The sequence below is a fragment of the Dermacentor silvarum genome, chromosome 5 (assembly GCF_013339745.2).
Source record: "Dermacentor silvarum isolate Dsil-2018 chromosome 5, BIME_Dsil_1.4, whole genome shotgun sequence".
Taxonomy (NCBI): domain Eukaryota; kingdom Metazoa; phylum Arthropoda; class Arachnida; order Ixodida; family Ixodidae; genus Dermacentor; species Dermacentor silvarum.
Genome location: NC_051158.1, coordinates 130,746,713 through 130,761,191, shown reverse-complemented (window position 1 = coordinate 130,761,191; position 14,479 = coordinate 130,746,713). Strand labels below are relative to the sequence as shown.

Below are 14,479 nucleotides of genomic sequence, written 5' to 3'. Positions count from 1 at the left end.
TTACAGTTCCGCCTTAAAGTGGCAGAAATGGAGGGCTATAGCGGAGAGGCAAGCCAGCGACGCTTGGAAATGGAAGAATGGACGCTTCAACTGCGCCTGAGAGTAGCGGAGACTGGTGCCGCGGAGCGAACAGTGGTTGACTCTGTGCTCCAAAGAGGTGCGTCTTCAGTCGTGAATCCGCACAATTTCATACCAGTTTTCAACGAGGACCGAGATGACCTCCACGCCTATCTGAAGAGATTTGAGAGGGTGGCAACAGGTCAAGACTAGCCTCAGGAAAAGTGGACAACGGCTCTTAGTTTATGCCTAAGCGGTGAAGCTCGGAAAGTATTTGGGCGATTGTCGCATCATGACTCTCGAGTACGACAAAGTTAAGTTGGCAGTGTTTCAGCGTTTTCGTTTCAAGGTTGAAGGCTACAGGGAAAAATTCCGGAAGAGCAAGCCTCAAGACGACGAAACTTGAAGGCAGTATGCCACAAGGCTTTTAAGCTCTTTCGACCGCTGTATAGAAATGTCCCAGACAGGGAGGGACTTTGATTCTGTACGTGACTTAATTGTGGCCGAGCAATTCATGGTCAACTGTCACAGTCAGCTGCCGCTCTTGTTACAAGAGAAGAACTGCAAGACTCTTCAAACTATGGCTGAAGCGGCTGATAATTCATGCAGGCATAAAGACTGCGGAACTTACCGCAGTTCGGGTTAAGGGTGAAAACGTAAGTATGAAGACGGAAGGAGACAACACAGGTTCAAAGGTGGAGATCAGATGCTTCGTTTGTGGGCGTACGGAACACAAAGCTTCTGACTGCAGCAATAAGATAAAGCAGCTATATTGACCATACTGTCGCAAAACTGGACATGAACCCAAGAGTTGTACCAAAAATAACCGCACATCAAGGCCAGCTACCTCTTGTCTCTTGTGGCCAAATGACAAGACCAGCCCGCAGCAACCCACTGACGATTGCGACGCTTTGAATCAAGACGACGACATCACTGGTACGGTGAAGACGCAACCGCTAGCTAGTACACGTAGCATGATGGTTTGGCCAGCTGAAGTCAATGAACAAAGTGTTCGCGTCTAAAGGGACACCGGAAGTAATACTTTGGTTGTTCGCCGATCACTCGTGCCAGGTGAAGCCCTCACTGGTACTACGGTTACATTGTGGTTCGCGGATGGAAGCAGCATTGTAGTCCCTGAGGCAGAGGTGCAAATAAAGGTCTCCCTACTTCTCTGGGACAGCGATTGTCAAGTGTATGACAACACCGCTATACAATGTCATATTGGGAAATGTACCTGGGTAGCGTGAGGCCAATGACCCCGATGACGCCTGAAAACTTTCTTCTCGAAATGATTCCAATAAGAGGGAAGTTCACTCTTTGGACGACGATTAATGGCCAAATTTACTTATAGTTGGCATAAAAGGCACGGAGAACTTGCAAAGATTGCCGTCCGCTAAATTCCCTTGGCAAATGTCCCACAGAAATTTCCGGGAAGAACAAGAGAAAGACGTCGAGCCACTCTGGCTCGACGTATGTAGAGCCAGAGTGGGCAAGGAATTTGTTAGTGAAGGATCCACAACCTTTGCGTTTGTCATCAAGAAAGGGATTTCATATCGTCAATACTTTCTATCCCCTGGCAAAACTTTTCAACAAGCAGTAGTCCCAAAGTCCCTGCGAGGTCAAGTGTTACATTTGGCTCATGAGAATGTCATGTCTGGACACCAGGGTATCAAGAAGAAGACGGATCGCGTTGTTGAGGCGTTCTACTGGCCTGGCATACAAGATGAAGTCCGAAGAAACGTCAGATCCTGTGACGCCTGTCAAAGGACATCATCAAAAAACAAGATGGACAAGGTGCCTTTGCGACGGATGCCCTTGATCGGCACCCCTGTTGAACGTGTGGCTGTTGACATCATTGGACATCTAACTCCCATGTCCGCAAGCAGTCATCGATATATATTCACTTTGGTGGATTTTACGACTCGCTAACCAGATGCTGTACCTTTGACAGCAATCGACTCAGCTACAGTTGCGGAAGGACTCGTAGAGATATTTTCTTGCATTGGCTTACCACGCGAAGTTCTGTACGACCAAGCTTCATCTTTTACATAGGAGCTCATGAAGGAAGTCAATGAACTGGTGGCAATCAAGCATCTTAGTTGCACTCTGTATCATCCTATGTGTAACGGGATGGTTGAGAGGTTTAATGGAACCTTGAAACAGATGTTGTGAAAGCTTGTACAAGAACAGCCAAAATCTTGGGATCGCTTGCATTCACCTGTTCTGTTTGCATATCGTGAATCCCCGCAAGCGAGTTCCGAGTTTTAGCTATTTGAACGCATTTATGGCCGACATATTAGAGGTCCTCTGAGCATACTGAAGGAGCTCTCAACTCAGGAGCAAGAAAATGAAGAAATCAAGACGGCATATGAATACGTCCTAGATTTAAGCTGGCACAACAAAAGTTGAGCCGAGCACAGAAGTCGCAAAAGAAGTATTACGACCGCCGCAGCAAACAACGAGAACTCAAAGTTGGCGACCGGTCCCTGATTCTACTTCCCACAAATAACAACAAATTACTAATGCAGTGGAAAGGGCCGTTTCTTGTCACAGGAAAGAAGAATGATTACGATTATTGGCTCAACCTGGGACCCAGCAAAAGGCTTTTTCATATCAACATGCTTTAAAAAATATGAAGAACGTCAGCTGGAAGAGCTTCCTCAAACGTGATCTTTCCTGGTGTTCAAGGAAGAGGAGTGCGAGAAGCCATTACATACGTTCAAGGTCGATGACAGCTGTGGCATTGACTCCGTAAGGATCAGAGATGGTATCGAGGAGATTCAGTCCGCCGGAAAGACACAAGCAGGTCTGCCTCTTACCGAGTTGACGAAGAATAAAACGACATGGAACAGGAAAAGAGAAGACGGGTTTAAACTGCTCAAGCAAGCGCTATCCTCAGGGCCAATTGTAAAAGCACCTGACCTTGAAAAATAATTTCTGCTCCGCTCAGACGCCTCAGACTCCTGTATAGGCGCTATTCTCACGCAAGATCACGAGGGTTTCCCCCGCCCTGTGTCGTATGCCAGCCGTCGACTTCAACCTCACGAAAAGAGATACTCCGCAATCGAGTGGGAATGTTTGGCGTTTTGGGCGATCAAGAAATTTCAGTTCTATCTCTATGAAACCTCATTCGTGGTACAAACCGATCGCCAGCCCTTCCAGTATCTCTTAAAAGCGAAGCACTTGAACAGCAGAGTGTTGCGTTGGCGCTTTGCATTACAAGAATATTCGTTTAGGGTAGATCACAATAAAGGCGCAGAAAATGTTGGTGCGCATTATATGAGTCGGTTATGAACATGCCCTCTTTAATTGTTGCCTTGTGACCACTTGACTGTGGAGTTTTTTTTTTTCTGTCAGTGCTTCTGTTAACAAAGTAGTGTTTTATCGCGTACTGAACTGCAGTATATCTTTCTCCGAAAAACAAACTTTTTCAAAAGGGGGACTCTTTGTTCTGACTGTGCACGAAACGAGTGTCGTAGAAAAGAGCGGTGCGGCGAAAACAACATTGAGAGCGAATGGGTGAGCGCAAAAAGTAGACGACGAAGAAGCGACGCGCGTGAAATCTGACGCGCCGTCAAAACAAGATACTAAGAAGAAAGCGACCATTAAGGGCCGTAAACGATGGGTGACGTAGGAGAAAAGGAAGGACAAAGAATAGATATGGGAGAGACCCTAGAACGGCGTGATGGTGTTCGGACGCAAGTGAGTGCTGAAGAAGTCAGCATCCGCCAGGAGAGGGAGTAGCCGTCGGGCCGTGGGCCCGTGCATCCAAACTCTTAGCAGCCTAACCTGGACTGCCTAGCCTCCGGAGCTAGCACAAGGTTCGACCACCTGACTGGAGTGAGCTGCCGGGCCACGGGGTCGAGCTTCCCGATTCCTACAGGCAGAACCTGGGCTGCCTAACCTCCTGAGCCAGCAGAAGGTCCCATCGCGTGACAAACTTGAGTTCGCTCAAGGAGCGACCAGTACCTTGTTTCGACGACGGCTCGGCGCTCTTCACCTACGCGACCATGTGCCCAAAGTGTTGGTGAGCAGCACCCAACTCTCTGTCCTCTGTCCTTGTGTATTTCGACACACCTAAGAATTATAGGATTAATTGTAATTCCTCTTCACTGCATGATTATAAGTATTCAAGCTCTTAGACTGGGAAGGCTTAGGAGTGAGGATCAACGGCGAATACCTCAGCAACCTCCGGTTTCCAGATGACATTGTGCTATTCAGCAATAACGGGGACGAATTAGAGCAAATGATTAAGAACCTTAACGGAGAAAGTGTAAGAGTGGTGTTGAAGATTATTATGCAGATGACAAAAATAATTTTCAATAGACTGGCAAGGAAACAAGAGTTCAGGATCACCAGTCAGCCGCTAGAGTCTGTAAATGAGTACGTTTGTCTAGGTCATTTACTTACAGGGGACCCTGATCATGGGAAAGAAATTTACAGAATATAATTCGGTTGGGAGTGCATACGGCAGGCATGGCCAAATCCTGACTGGGAGCTTACCACTATCATTGAAAAGAAACGTGTAGAATCATTGCATTCTACCGGTGCTAACATATGGAACAGAAACTTGGAGGTGAACAATGAAGCTGGAGAATAAGTTAACGACCGCACAAAGTGCGATGGAACGGAAAATCCTAGGCCTAACATTAAGAGACTGGAAGAAAGAGGTGTGAATCAGAGAACAAACGGGGATAGCCGATATTCTAGTTGACGTTAGGCGGATCAAATGAAGCTGGGCAGGCCATGTAATGCGTAGGATGGATAACCGGTTGACCATTAGCGTTACAGAATGGATACCGAGAGAAGGGAAGCGCTGTCGAAGACAGCAGCAAACTAGGTGGGATGACGAAGTTAGGAAATTTGCAGGCGCAAGTTGGAATCACCTAGCACAAGACAGGGGTAAGTGGAGATCACAGGAAGAGGCCTTCGTCCTAGAGCATTGCACGGGCTCGGGCTTACCCGGGCCCGGCCCGGCCTGTGGGCGGGGCCGGGCCGGGTAGAGCAGTTTTTTCACGGGCTCGGGCCGGGCTCGGGCACGGCGTGTGCGTTTTGACCCGGGCCCGGGCCGGGCACGTTTTTTTTTTTTTTTTTTGACGCGGGCCCGGGCCGGGCTCGGGCTTTCTGCGAGTTATTCTCGGGCTTCTCAACTCTGAAAAACATGTATTTTTCGGTCTCGGGCCGGGTTCGGGCCGGGCTCGGGCCGGGCTCGGGCTTAAGGTAAAGGGGTGGCGAGCCGGGCCGGGCGGGTAACGTAGATTATTTCCGGGCCCGGGCCGGGCCCGGGTCTCGCCATAAAAGTTTTGATCGGGCTCGGGCGGGCCGCCCAATGTAAAAACGGGCCCGGGCCGCAAAAATCGGCCCGTGCAGTGCTCTACTTCGTCCTGTAGTGGTCACGAATAGAATGCTGCTGATGATGATGATGAACAATTATATGATTTGAATAGCGGTGACTTTGATTAATGAGAACTGTGTTTGTTATAAGCAGTGTAGAGTACACTTTATCCTTTTTATCCTTTATTTATGTGTGTTTTAATTCCGCTTTCTATATGCAAATATACGTTCTTCTTTCATTTTTGAGTTGAACGCGCTCAACCTTCATTTCAATAGAAAACATGGATAGCGATATTACTTTATGTCGCATTCCATAAACGAACCGTCACAGACACCACTTTGTCATACAATAATAATGAGCGCTGGCAGTAACATGCTGTCCCATTTTTTGAGTGGTATTTTACACGGATTTTTTAGGTCAATTGGTCGCCGTAGTGGAAGAAAACAGATGAAGTTTGAAGTTTATTATGATTTTGACAATACAAGATTGTCATGGCGCCGGAGCAAAAGGCGAGACTATGCATGCCTGAAAAGGCTCCTGGCGCCACGAGCACAGCAGATAACAGTGCAAAAAAATGTATACAAATATACACATAATACACGCATACATACATACTTGTACATATACAAATGATACAATTAAACATTCATTAAGTCAATACAGCACAATAAGTATAAATGACGCAAAGGAAGAAATAAAACTAGGTACAGAAAGGCCGAAGCCAAATGGAAAAAAAGTACTACAGCACATTACAACATATCAGTTGAAAAGAAGGAAAATCAATTAAAAAAACAGGAGTCAAAATACAGTTTCGATTTCATTCTGAATACTGAAATGTTTGAGAAATCTTGCATAATATTAAATATAGCATGCTCATCATTAAGTAAATTAGGGGTCTGCCACTGTAAAAGCTGATTGCCGTAATTTGTTCTGGTTTTTACCTTAATAAAATTCCTAGCTATTAAGGAGTAATTACTTGTGGTATTAGTGTATGTAGAAAAAAAGTTCTCACGATTACTTATGAATTGTAAAAATGCTTTTTCGGATAACTTTTGTTTATATAGACTACTGACATTCAAAATACTGTCCTGGTGAACGTATTCAGAGGTATGTTCGTACATCGGTAAGCTATGAATAATACGAACACATTTTTTCTGTATTCCGAATGGAGTTTCCAAGTTAGCTTTAGAAGTGACGCCCCAGGTAAGTAGACAATAGTGGAGTCTAGAATGAATAGTGGCAAAGTACAGCTGACGCTTAAGTTTTAAAAGTAACAACGTGCGATGCTTATTCAGCGTACCGATTAATTGTGCTATGCTACGTTTATTGTATTTTATGTGACGCGTCAACCGTAGATTTTCATGGAAGAGTACCTCCAAGAACTTGTACTGGGAAACCTTTCAAGCGGTTGCGATTGAAATATCAAAGAAGATGCGAGCTTAACTGGCTTGTTATAGGAATAAAAAAATATAATTAGTTTTTTTAACATTTAGGCTCAGCCGATTAGCCGATAACAACATTGAAAGGGAATTTAACCAGTTGTTGATAAGAGGAATTAGACTAGAGATGTTAGCAGAGAAGAAAAAAACCGTGTGTATAGTCGGCATATAATACAATATCGGGTGTTTCTGGTATTGCCACGATATCGTTTATATAAAGGAGAAAATTCGTAGCACCTAAAATAGAACCCTGCGGGACGCCGTACCTAATATCTGCGAAAGCTGATTTTATGCTGTCGATTACGACAAATTGGGAGCGATGTGATAGATAGCTACGCAGTAAGTCTAGCGCAATGCCTCTGATTCCATAAAAGGGTAATTTAGAAAAAAGTACGTCATGTTTAATTGAATCAAATGCTTTATTAAAGTGTAAAAATAGGCCTATTTGTATTGTTGGTTTTTTATATTGGCAACAACTTTATCACGTATGTCAAGTAACGCAGATTTAGTAGATGTACCCCTTTGAAAGCCATACTGATTCGGGGATATAAGGTTATGATTTTGCAGGTATCCAGTTATTGTAAAATTCAAAGCTTTTTCAATAATTTTAGAAAAAACTGGAAGTATGGATATCGGCCGGTAAATAGTGATGAGGAATGTAAATCCGCAGTTCAGCCCCAGTTGCATCAATGCATGGTCAAGAGGACGAAAATACTGGTTCCTGGAGTGAAATATGGTGCTCTTCTAGACGAATTTCAGGCGTCGGTCAGCCTACCCCATATATGTTTCACCAAATATACACATCATCAAAGGAGTAGACTACACTGCTCCAGCCAGAACCGAGACTAGTTTGTTTGTATCTTTAACTATGCAAGCCTCCCTCACCTGGGTGCATTTCTCGGTTTGCTTGCGGACTGCTATGCCCTCACATTTCTTGTGAAAAATAAAGTGAGCAGGATGTGCAGGACAGTCCGCCCGTGAATAATGAGGGCCCGCAGGCAAGTGAAGCTTGCTTGGTGTAGTGCAGTCACCTTGTGAGTCTTGTTTACCTGCGTGGACTGTTTGAGAACTCTTGAGACTTGTCAATGAAGAATTAAGAAACAGAAGAAGGCGAGCCAGGGGCAGGCTCCACGCTGGTTCTGAGTAGCGGTTCCTGCGGCGTTCCTGTGCCTCTCGAAGCTTCGTTGACCTGCAGTGGTATTTTGGCTGTGTATAAGGCGGTTTCAGGTTTATAACTACCTTAATTCATTCCCTGATTTATTTGCATTCCTTACATCAGTCATCTTGGGCTGATGTCGACAAATCCTCCTGGCCAGGTGCGATCCGCCTGGTCAGCAACCCTGCCATCTATTGAATTACCTTTAGATTTATGATCAGTGGCGTACGCACCATTCCTGTAGCGCTCGTGCCTGCCAATGCAGGTTGCATCAGGCCCAGGCAGCACACCAACAAGAGTCCAAGCAGGGCCTAATTTTTGCAGAAATCTGGTACCAGTCCTTAACCAAAGCAAGCATATTGGCAAAATGCAACCCAATCCAAGGCTGGTCCAGAGTTTAAGCCAAGATAGGCCGAATATTATGCCAATGTAGCAGGCATTGTTGTGCAAGTGTAGTACCAGTGATGAGCCATTTCGTTACCATTATTAATGCCAGCATTCTGCCAATGCCCCTTGCATGACGAATATCGTAGATATGCTGGCTCTAGACATTGCAGCCATTATTATCTCGAGCCTTTTTGCTGGTGGCATTTTTGATATCAATTGTCCCCATACTGACTATATCGATTGTCGCTACGGAAACGCGATATAAATATATTAGGTCAAGAATCAGAAGTCCACTATATATAATAAGAATACTGAAAGACAATTTTATAACAGTTTATCTACAAATAAATAAGCACAAGCAGGCACTTTCCGCCGACCTAAATAGGTGACGCTGGGTTACGTTAAAACAGTTTATTTGAAAGCAAGTGCCAAAGAGCCATCCCTCGTGAAGCTAGGTGGATGACGGTGGATTAGGCTGGGCCCTGAGGATAGGAATTAGGCAAGGTGGCGAGGACGATGAGCTGGCCAGGGCTTTCAGGTGGGTAGGCTGGTTGGTCAGCGCTCGGCTGAAGGCGGACTGGTCAGGCCCCTGATGACTGTGATAATGCAGTGGTTTCATTGCATATACTGCCACCTCCCACAGCGACTTACCCGTTATTTGGAGGAGATACTTGCGCTGGAAAATAAAAACAAATATTATCAGAGATGACGAAATAACAAATGCATGTGGCAATGTTTTTATGTTGACAAATCACCGTACTGCAAAACATAGAATTTAAGCTAAACATTTCGACACAATAATCTCTGGTTGGGAAAATAATTAGGACTTAGAGCGTGACTGCAACCAAATAAGAGAATTATTCGGCTCCTTTTTCAGGGGTTATTCTTCGGAGGTGGCAGTGTATAGCTTTTAGAAAGATCCTTCGTAAACAAAAGGTGGGGAAGGTGGGGAGACACAAACAAAAGGTGGGGAAGCGGAAGGTGGGGAGACACTTGACAGGGCACCTTTTCTTGACAGACGGGAAAGGCGAAAGGGTGGGGTGGCAGCGGCGTTGCTGGCGGGGATGACTGTTGATGGGGGCGCTTGACCCCCGGGAATGCCGTTCAGGCGGAGGGGGGGGGGGGGTGATAGAAGTTTGAGCAGACAGATCCAAGGAGGTTATAAATATTTCCAGCAAAACATTTGTGAGGCAACATTATTTAACATTTGAACATATATGGCATCTTTTGTAGAAGGTGTTACAGGGAAGATTTACAACATACAAAATGCGGAGGATCCGTCCGTCTTCTTTGCACCCCACACTTAGTCAACGCTGCATTTTAGAACTAAAGAAGTGCAAAGAAACGTGCTACATCATAAAAGGCCTAGTTTCAAGTAGTGTAGATACAATGCAGCCTTCGTGCAAAATTTTACATGTGTAATTCGAGAAGTTGCGTCAGGAAGCACTAGCAAAAATTGGAATTTATTACACGGAAAGCAAAAAAGTTAAAAAATACTGCCACGTGAGCTTGCGGGAAATGATGCTTACCTAGAACCCTGCGAACAAACCTGGTTCCTCGGAATGACTAGCAGGATCAGGCAGCACCCATGGCATGATAAAATCATCCCTGGGTTTGGGTGAAATTCACAAACAGGGATTTACACGTGTTCTACGCTGGCTACTATTCAAAGGCTGTTAATAAAAGAAGTTAGTCAATTAGAGGCACTATACTTTAGTCAGGGATGTTTCAGTAGTATATATGCCCCGTGATAATGCTTGGGTTGGCAGCAGTTTAAAGCATTCATCCTATTGCCGTATAAAATAATTCTCACTCCAGCTCACAGCGTTTTTATAGACCATAAATGTGTCAGCACCTAAATTCACGTGGGAAAAAAACAAGAAAATAAGATAGCAGATTTTAATTATTCTTTCGGCTCTGCGCTCAATTACTGCGATAGCAGCATTTTGCAGCAGTGAAGACAACCATTTTACTTTCAAATGCCAGGTTTTTCCTGAAATCCTTGCGTTCCTCCACTACGGGGAACTCGACAACGATCAAGCAGTTCTATTAAAATGTATTTGTGTAAATAAATGGCATTGGAAAATATATAATTTAATCACTAAACATATTCACTAAACGTAAATAAATGTAAACGTAAATCTAAACGTAAACAAATGTAATCACTAAACATAAATAGCAGTTTTAAATTTGTAGTCAACTTAAATTTATAATCTGCACATCACTGCATGAAGATTATAGCAGGCAAACGCCACATAACATTGAAATCGCCACGAGACACCATGCTCCAGGCGTCCCAAATCGACAAATCAATGCAGTGCAGATGACCATGAATGGAAAAAAAAAGTTGCAACGTTAAGGAAGCAACAAAGCTATGATAAATCTTAAAACTTCAACAGTAATATGCACACAAATCGAGGAATTAAAGCGACAAGAAAAAGCGCTTGAGTAGTTGAACACAATTTTTAAGGCAACATGCAGTATCCTGAAATTTAGTTCATTGAAACAATCTTGCTTGTAAAACACACAATTCAATGCGCCGTTTCCCAATTCACACCATCTAGCACCTTAAAGAATTTGCAACATTCTCAAAACAAATGCACTCACCGTAAGATCCATGTTCCTGTATTTCCGAGTTCATCCCAAATCGAAGACGGTTGCCGCCAGCGCCGACCTTTTTATTTTCTGTCTTCGCCTATAATTAGTTATAACACTCGCAAAACTCCGTGACAACATTGCTGCGTATTTTAAGATGCAGGCTTTGCAGTAGGAAGGACGACCGCAAGTGAGCATTTTTCCCCGATAGCATTTCGCTGACAAGAACGGGCTAGTCTGCAAGCAGTCACGCCATCGACGGTATGCTAGCTATTCATAGCAGAAAAAGGTACGAGGAAAGGGCGTATGAAGAAAACGGCGTAAACGCCACACTCTCCCCCGCACGACCTACACACTCCGCGATCACAGGGCGGCAGCGATGGAGGGAGACAAGAGGGACAATAGTGACCCCCCCCCCCTCCTTGCCTCCGCCGTGCCTGCACGCACAATGGATTCTGCTTAGCATGTCGCTGCCTGAGTGCTTCATCCATAGCGCTGACCAGGCTTACGTGTTGTGTGAGGGAGGGAGGGTGGGAGGAAAGTTAGAAGGATGGAAAAGTAGACAGAAAAAAATGCGAAGGAAACATTATGCACCAAAGACAGGCAAGGACGAGAGGGTATCAAAACGTACAAGCGCAAAGTTTAAATAAATAAAATTTTCTTACCGTCAGAGGTGTTCATATCAGGAGTTTACCACACATGCGCAATGAAGCAATAAACAAACCCATTCACATATGAGCTTGATTATTACGTCAACGCAACGACGCACGCATTAACCTTTCTTTCTTCGCTGATAAACAAAGAAATAGAAGTTTCACTAACCCATGCGTTCCATCTCGAGGCAGTGGAACACAGTTCCATCAGCCATAGGCGTAGTTTCACGGGGGGAATTGTGTCATTCCCCCCTACCCACTTTCGCATCTGAAGCTACATTTTCTTTTGTCATAGAGTGACCGACCACGTTAGTAATGCTTTTCTTTACTACGTATACCCGGTTTGGGCAGTAAGTATTGTGCCTCCTCGCGACGCGCTGTAGCGGGCGACGCGCGGGATTCGCCATACAGGCTTGCATTGCGCAGAAGTCCTGGCGCTGGACAGCTTCCGCCGTAACAAATTACCACCTAACCATACCTGAAAAAACAAAACCATCGGCTTGATATATTTAACCTTCGGGCGAGGGGAGAGGTCCGGATAAACTATTTTAATCATCCGTACCCAAAGATGGGTGTGCCTTACTGCATGAAATCGTTGGATTTTCAGATACTGGAACTATTGAATATCCGTCCAAAGATAGTCAACGTAACTTTGTAGTATAAATATCTTATCAAAGCACTTATCAGGTCTAAATGCCGAATTTCTTTTTGTAATCACGCCTTATCGTATATATGTTCGTGAAAGTGACCTCGGTCCAACGTGCAGAGCCATTTCAGTGCCAATAGAACACTTAATTAAAATTTTTCTGAAGGCCTGTGTCACTTCTGCTTTTATCGATGCCATTTTCAGGCCTGTTTCTGAATAAGAGCTATCCTACTACTTGTTGCCCGGCAGGAGCAAGAACAGCTGACATTTTATATTTTGAAGAAATGAGGGCCACTTTGTGGTTACGTGTTCCGAAATTTTGAACTGTGTAGGTTGCTTATGTGCTCGAAAAACCGCTACTGAATATTCGCTTTCAGCCAGTTTTTGTGCTTTATACAAGGCATTTAGTTGTTGATCACGGTATCCTTGCTAAACTATGTGGGGCTCGGTGTATATATTTATTCGAAATACCAAGCAATGTCCTGAGTGACGAGCGATAAATGTTTTTTCTGTGTAGGTTCATTAGAGCCTTTGTAAAAAGTTACGTATTGAAGTGTTCCCGGGTGCCATACCGCCGCTTTCGTAGACTCCTAAACCAATGGCACAAGATACGGACTTGGAATTCCATGAAAATAACGAGAACATTAAGCGCAATGCGCTGCGAAAATCTTGCTTTCCTGCTCTATATGGAAGTGTCGGAGATAATTACTAAACCCTTGTTTTCCCATTTGTTGCAGTGCACCATACGGGATGCCTATAGGTTATTTCTCCGGTGTCCTCGGTGAGCTAAACAAGGCATCTTGTTTTTATCTGGGGAAAGCTAAGGGCATGGTATGGGCAATATTACATGGTATGGGCATGGCATGGTATGGGCAGGGTATGGGCATGGTAGGCATGTTCTAAGTAAGTGAATTAAGTTCTCCTTTTCCAATTGAATAGACGTCTGCGCTGTGATAGTTACCAATACAAGTAAAGTCAAATTTTGCGAACATAAGGGGAACAATATGTCAATTTATGCGCCATGGTATATGCGTGTTGATCGAAGGCAGCTTTAAAAAACTGTAAGCAAGTATTCGAAAGTTTCACACTGTTAGCTGGGTTTGTCAATGTTGGATGATAACTGTGTGCTTCAGATATTTCATAATTACACAGAATAGGCCGCATTTACGTTCCTGGTGGCCTCATAAGCGTTGCAAATAATTACTGAGCCGTCGTTTTCTCTCCCTACTTTCATGCGTCATAAGGCGTTGCCGGTTGGTTTTAACGATGTCCTCGGTGAATTACACAAAATACTGTTTATATTTGGCGAAAACAAAAGGCGCGGTATGGGTAAAATGTACGTAATCTTCATTGACAAAACAATAATTATCGTATTGCAGTAAATAACGCAAACAAGCGGTCCGGAGCTTTATAGATGTGTTTTACGAACAAAGCAGAATTTATCCGGCTGGCCTGGGAGAACTGTAAACTCAACCAATATCAAATCTGGCTATAATTGGATACGGGGAGGGGGGAGAGGGAGGGAGGGAGGACATCATGAAAATTTCTGGCGATGTAAGGTGTGTATTAATGAATTACTGTTTTTTTTTTCAGCAAGAAGGGCTTCGAACCAAAACACGGGGACAAGGTTTGAAACGGAACACTAATATAAGGGTAACTTTTCAAAGTATGCGTTGTAATTACTGGAAACTGGAACAATTAGTGCAACTATTCGAAAAAGAAATACAGCTTCACTGGAAATCAGGTTGTAATTCAGCAAATTCGCACACCTCTGCCGTCTTTCTTTCTTTCGTTCAGAGTTGAGAGTACTTTATGTTGATTCTACGTCGTTCTGTATAACCTCGACAGTATTATTACCTTAACTAGCGATACATCTATGCTGTAGACTTAACCACCAAGTAAACTTCTTTATTTAATTATTAAAATTGTTTGCAACAAATGTTAATTTTGTTGTGCTCTGCACTGCTGCTTCTCGGTTGGATCAGGGACCTCTGGGCACTCAATGCCATTTGTCCCTGCATCATATATAGATTTTATAGGGTCACGAAATAAATGCGAATTCAAACAATTGTTCCGGCCTCGATGGTTCACTATGTGTGATTGAGGAATAGGTTGCACATATCTGACGGATGCATTTCCAGGCTTTCTTGATTTATTGTAGTAGTAATTAGGAATATACACATATATATATATATATATATATATATATAT

General features: G+C 44.0%; 1 protein-coding gene across 1 annotated transcript in view; it reads right to left on the bottom strand.

The window, feature by feature from the left end:
* Positions 1-14,479, bottom strand: part of LOC125945770 (uncharacterized) — a 121,896-nt gene that overhangs the window by 79,242 nt on the left and 28,175 nt on the right. The window contains exon 2 of the mRNA XM_049668061.1: positions 9,924-9,982. Within this exon, the coding sequence (XP_049524018.1) occupies positions 9,924-9,982 (59 nt within the window). The remainder of the gene's footprint in view (positions 1-9,923; positions 9,983-14,479) is intronic.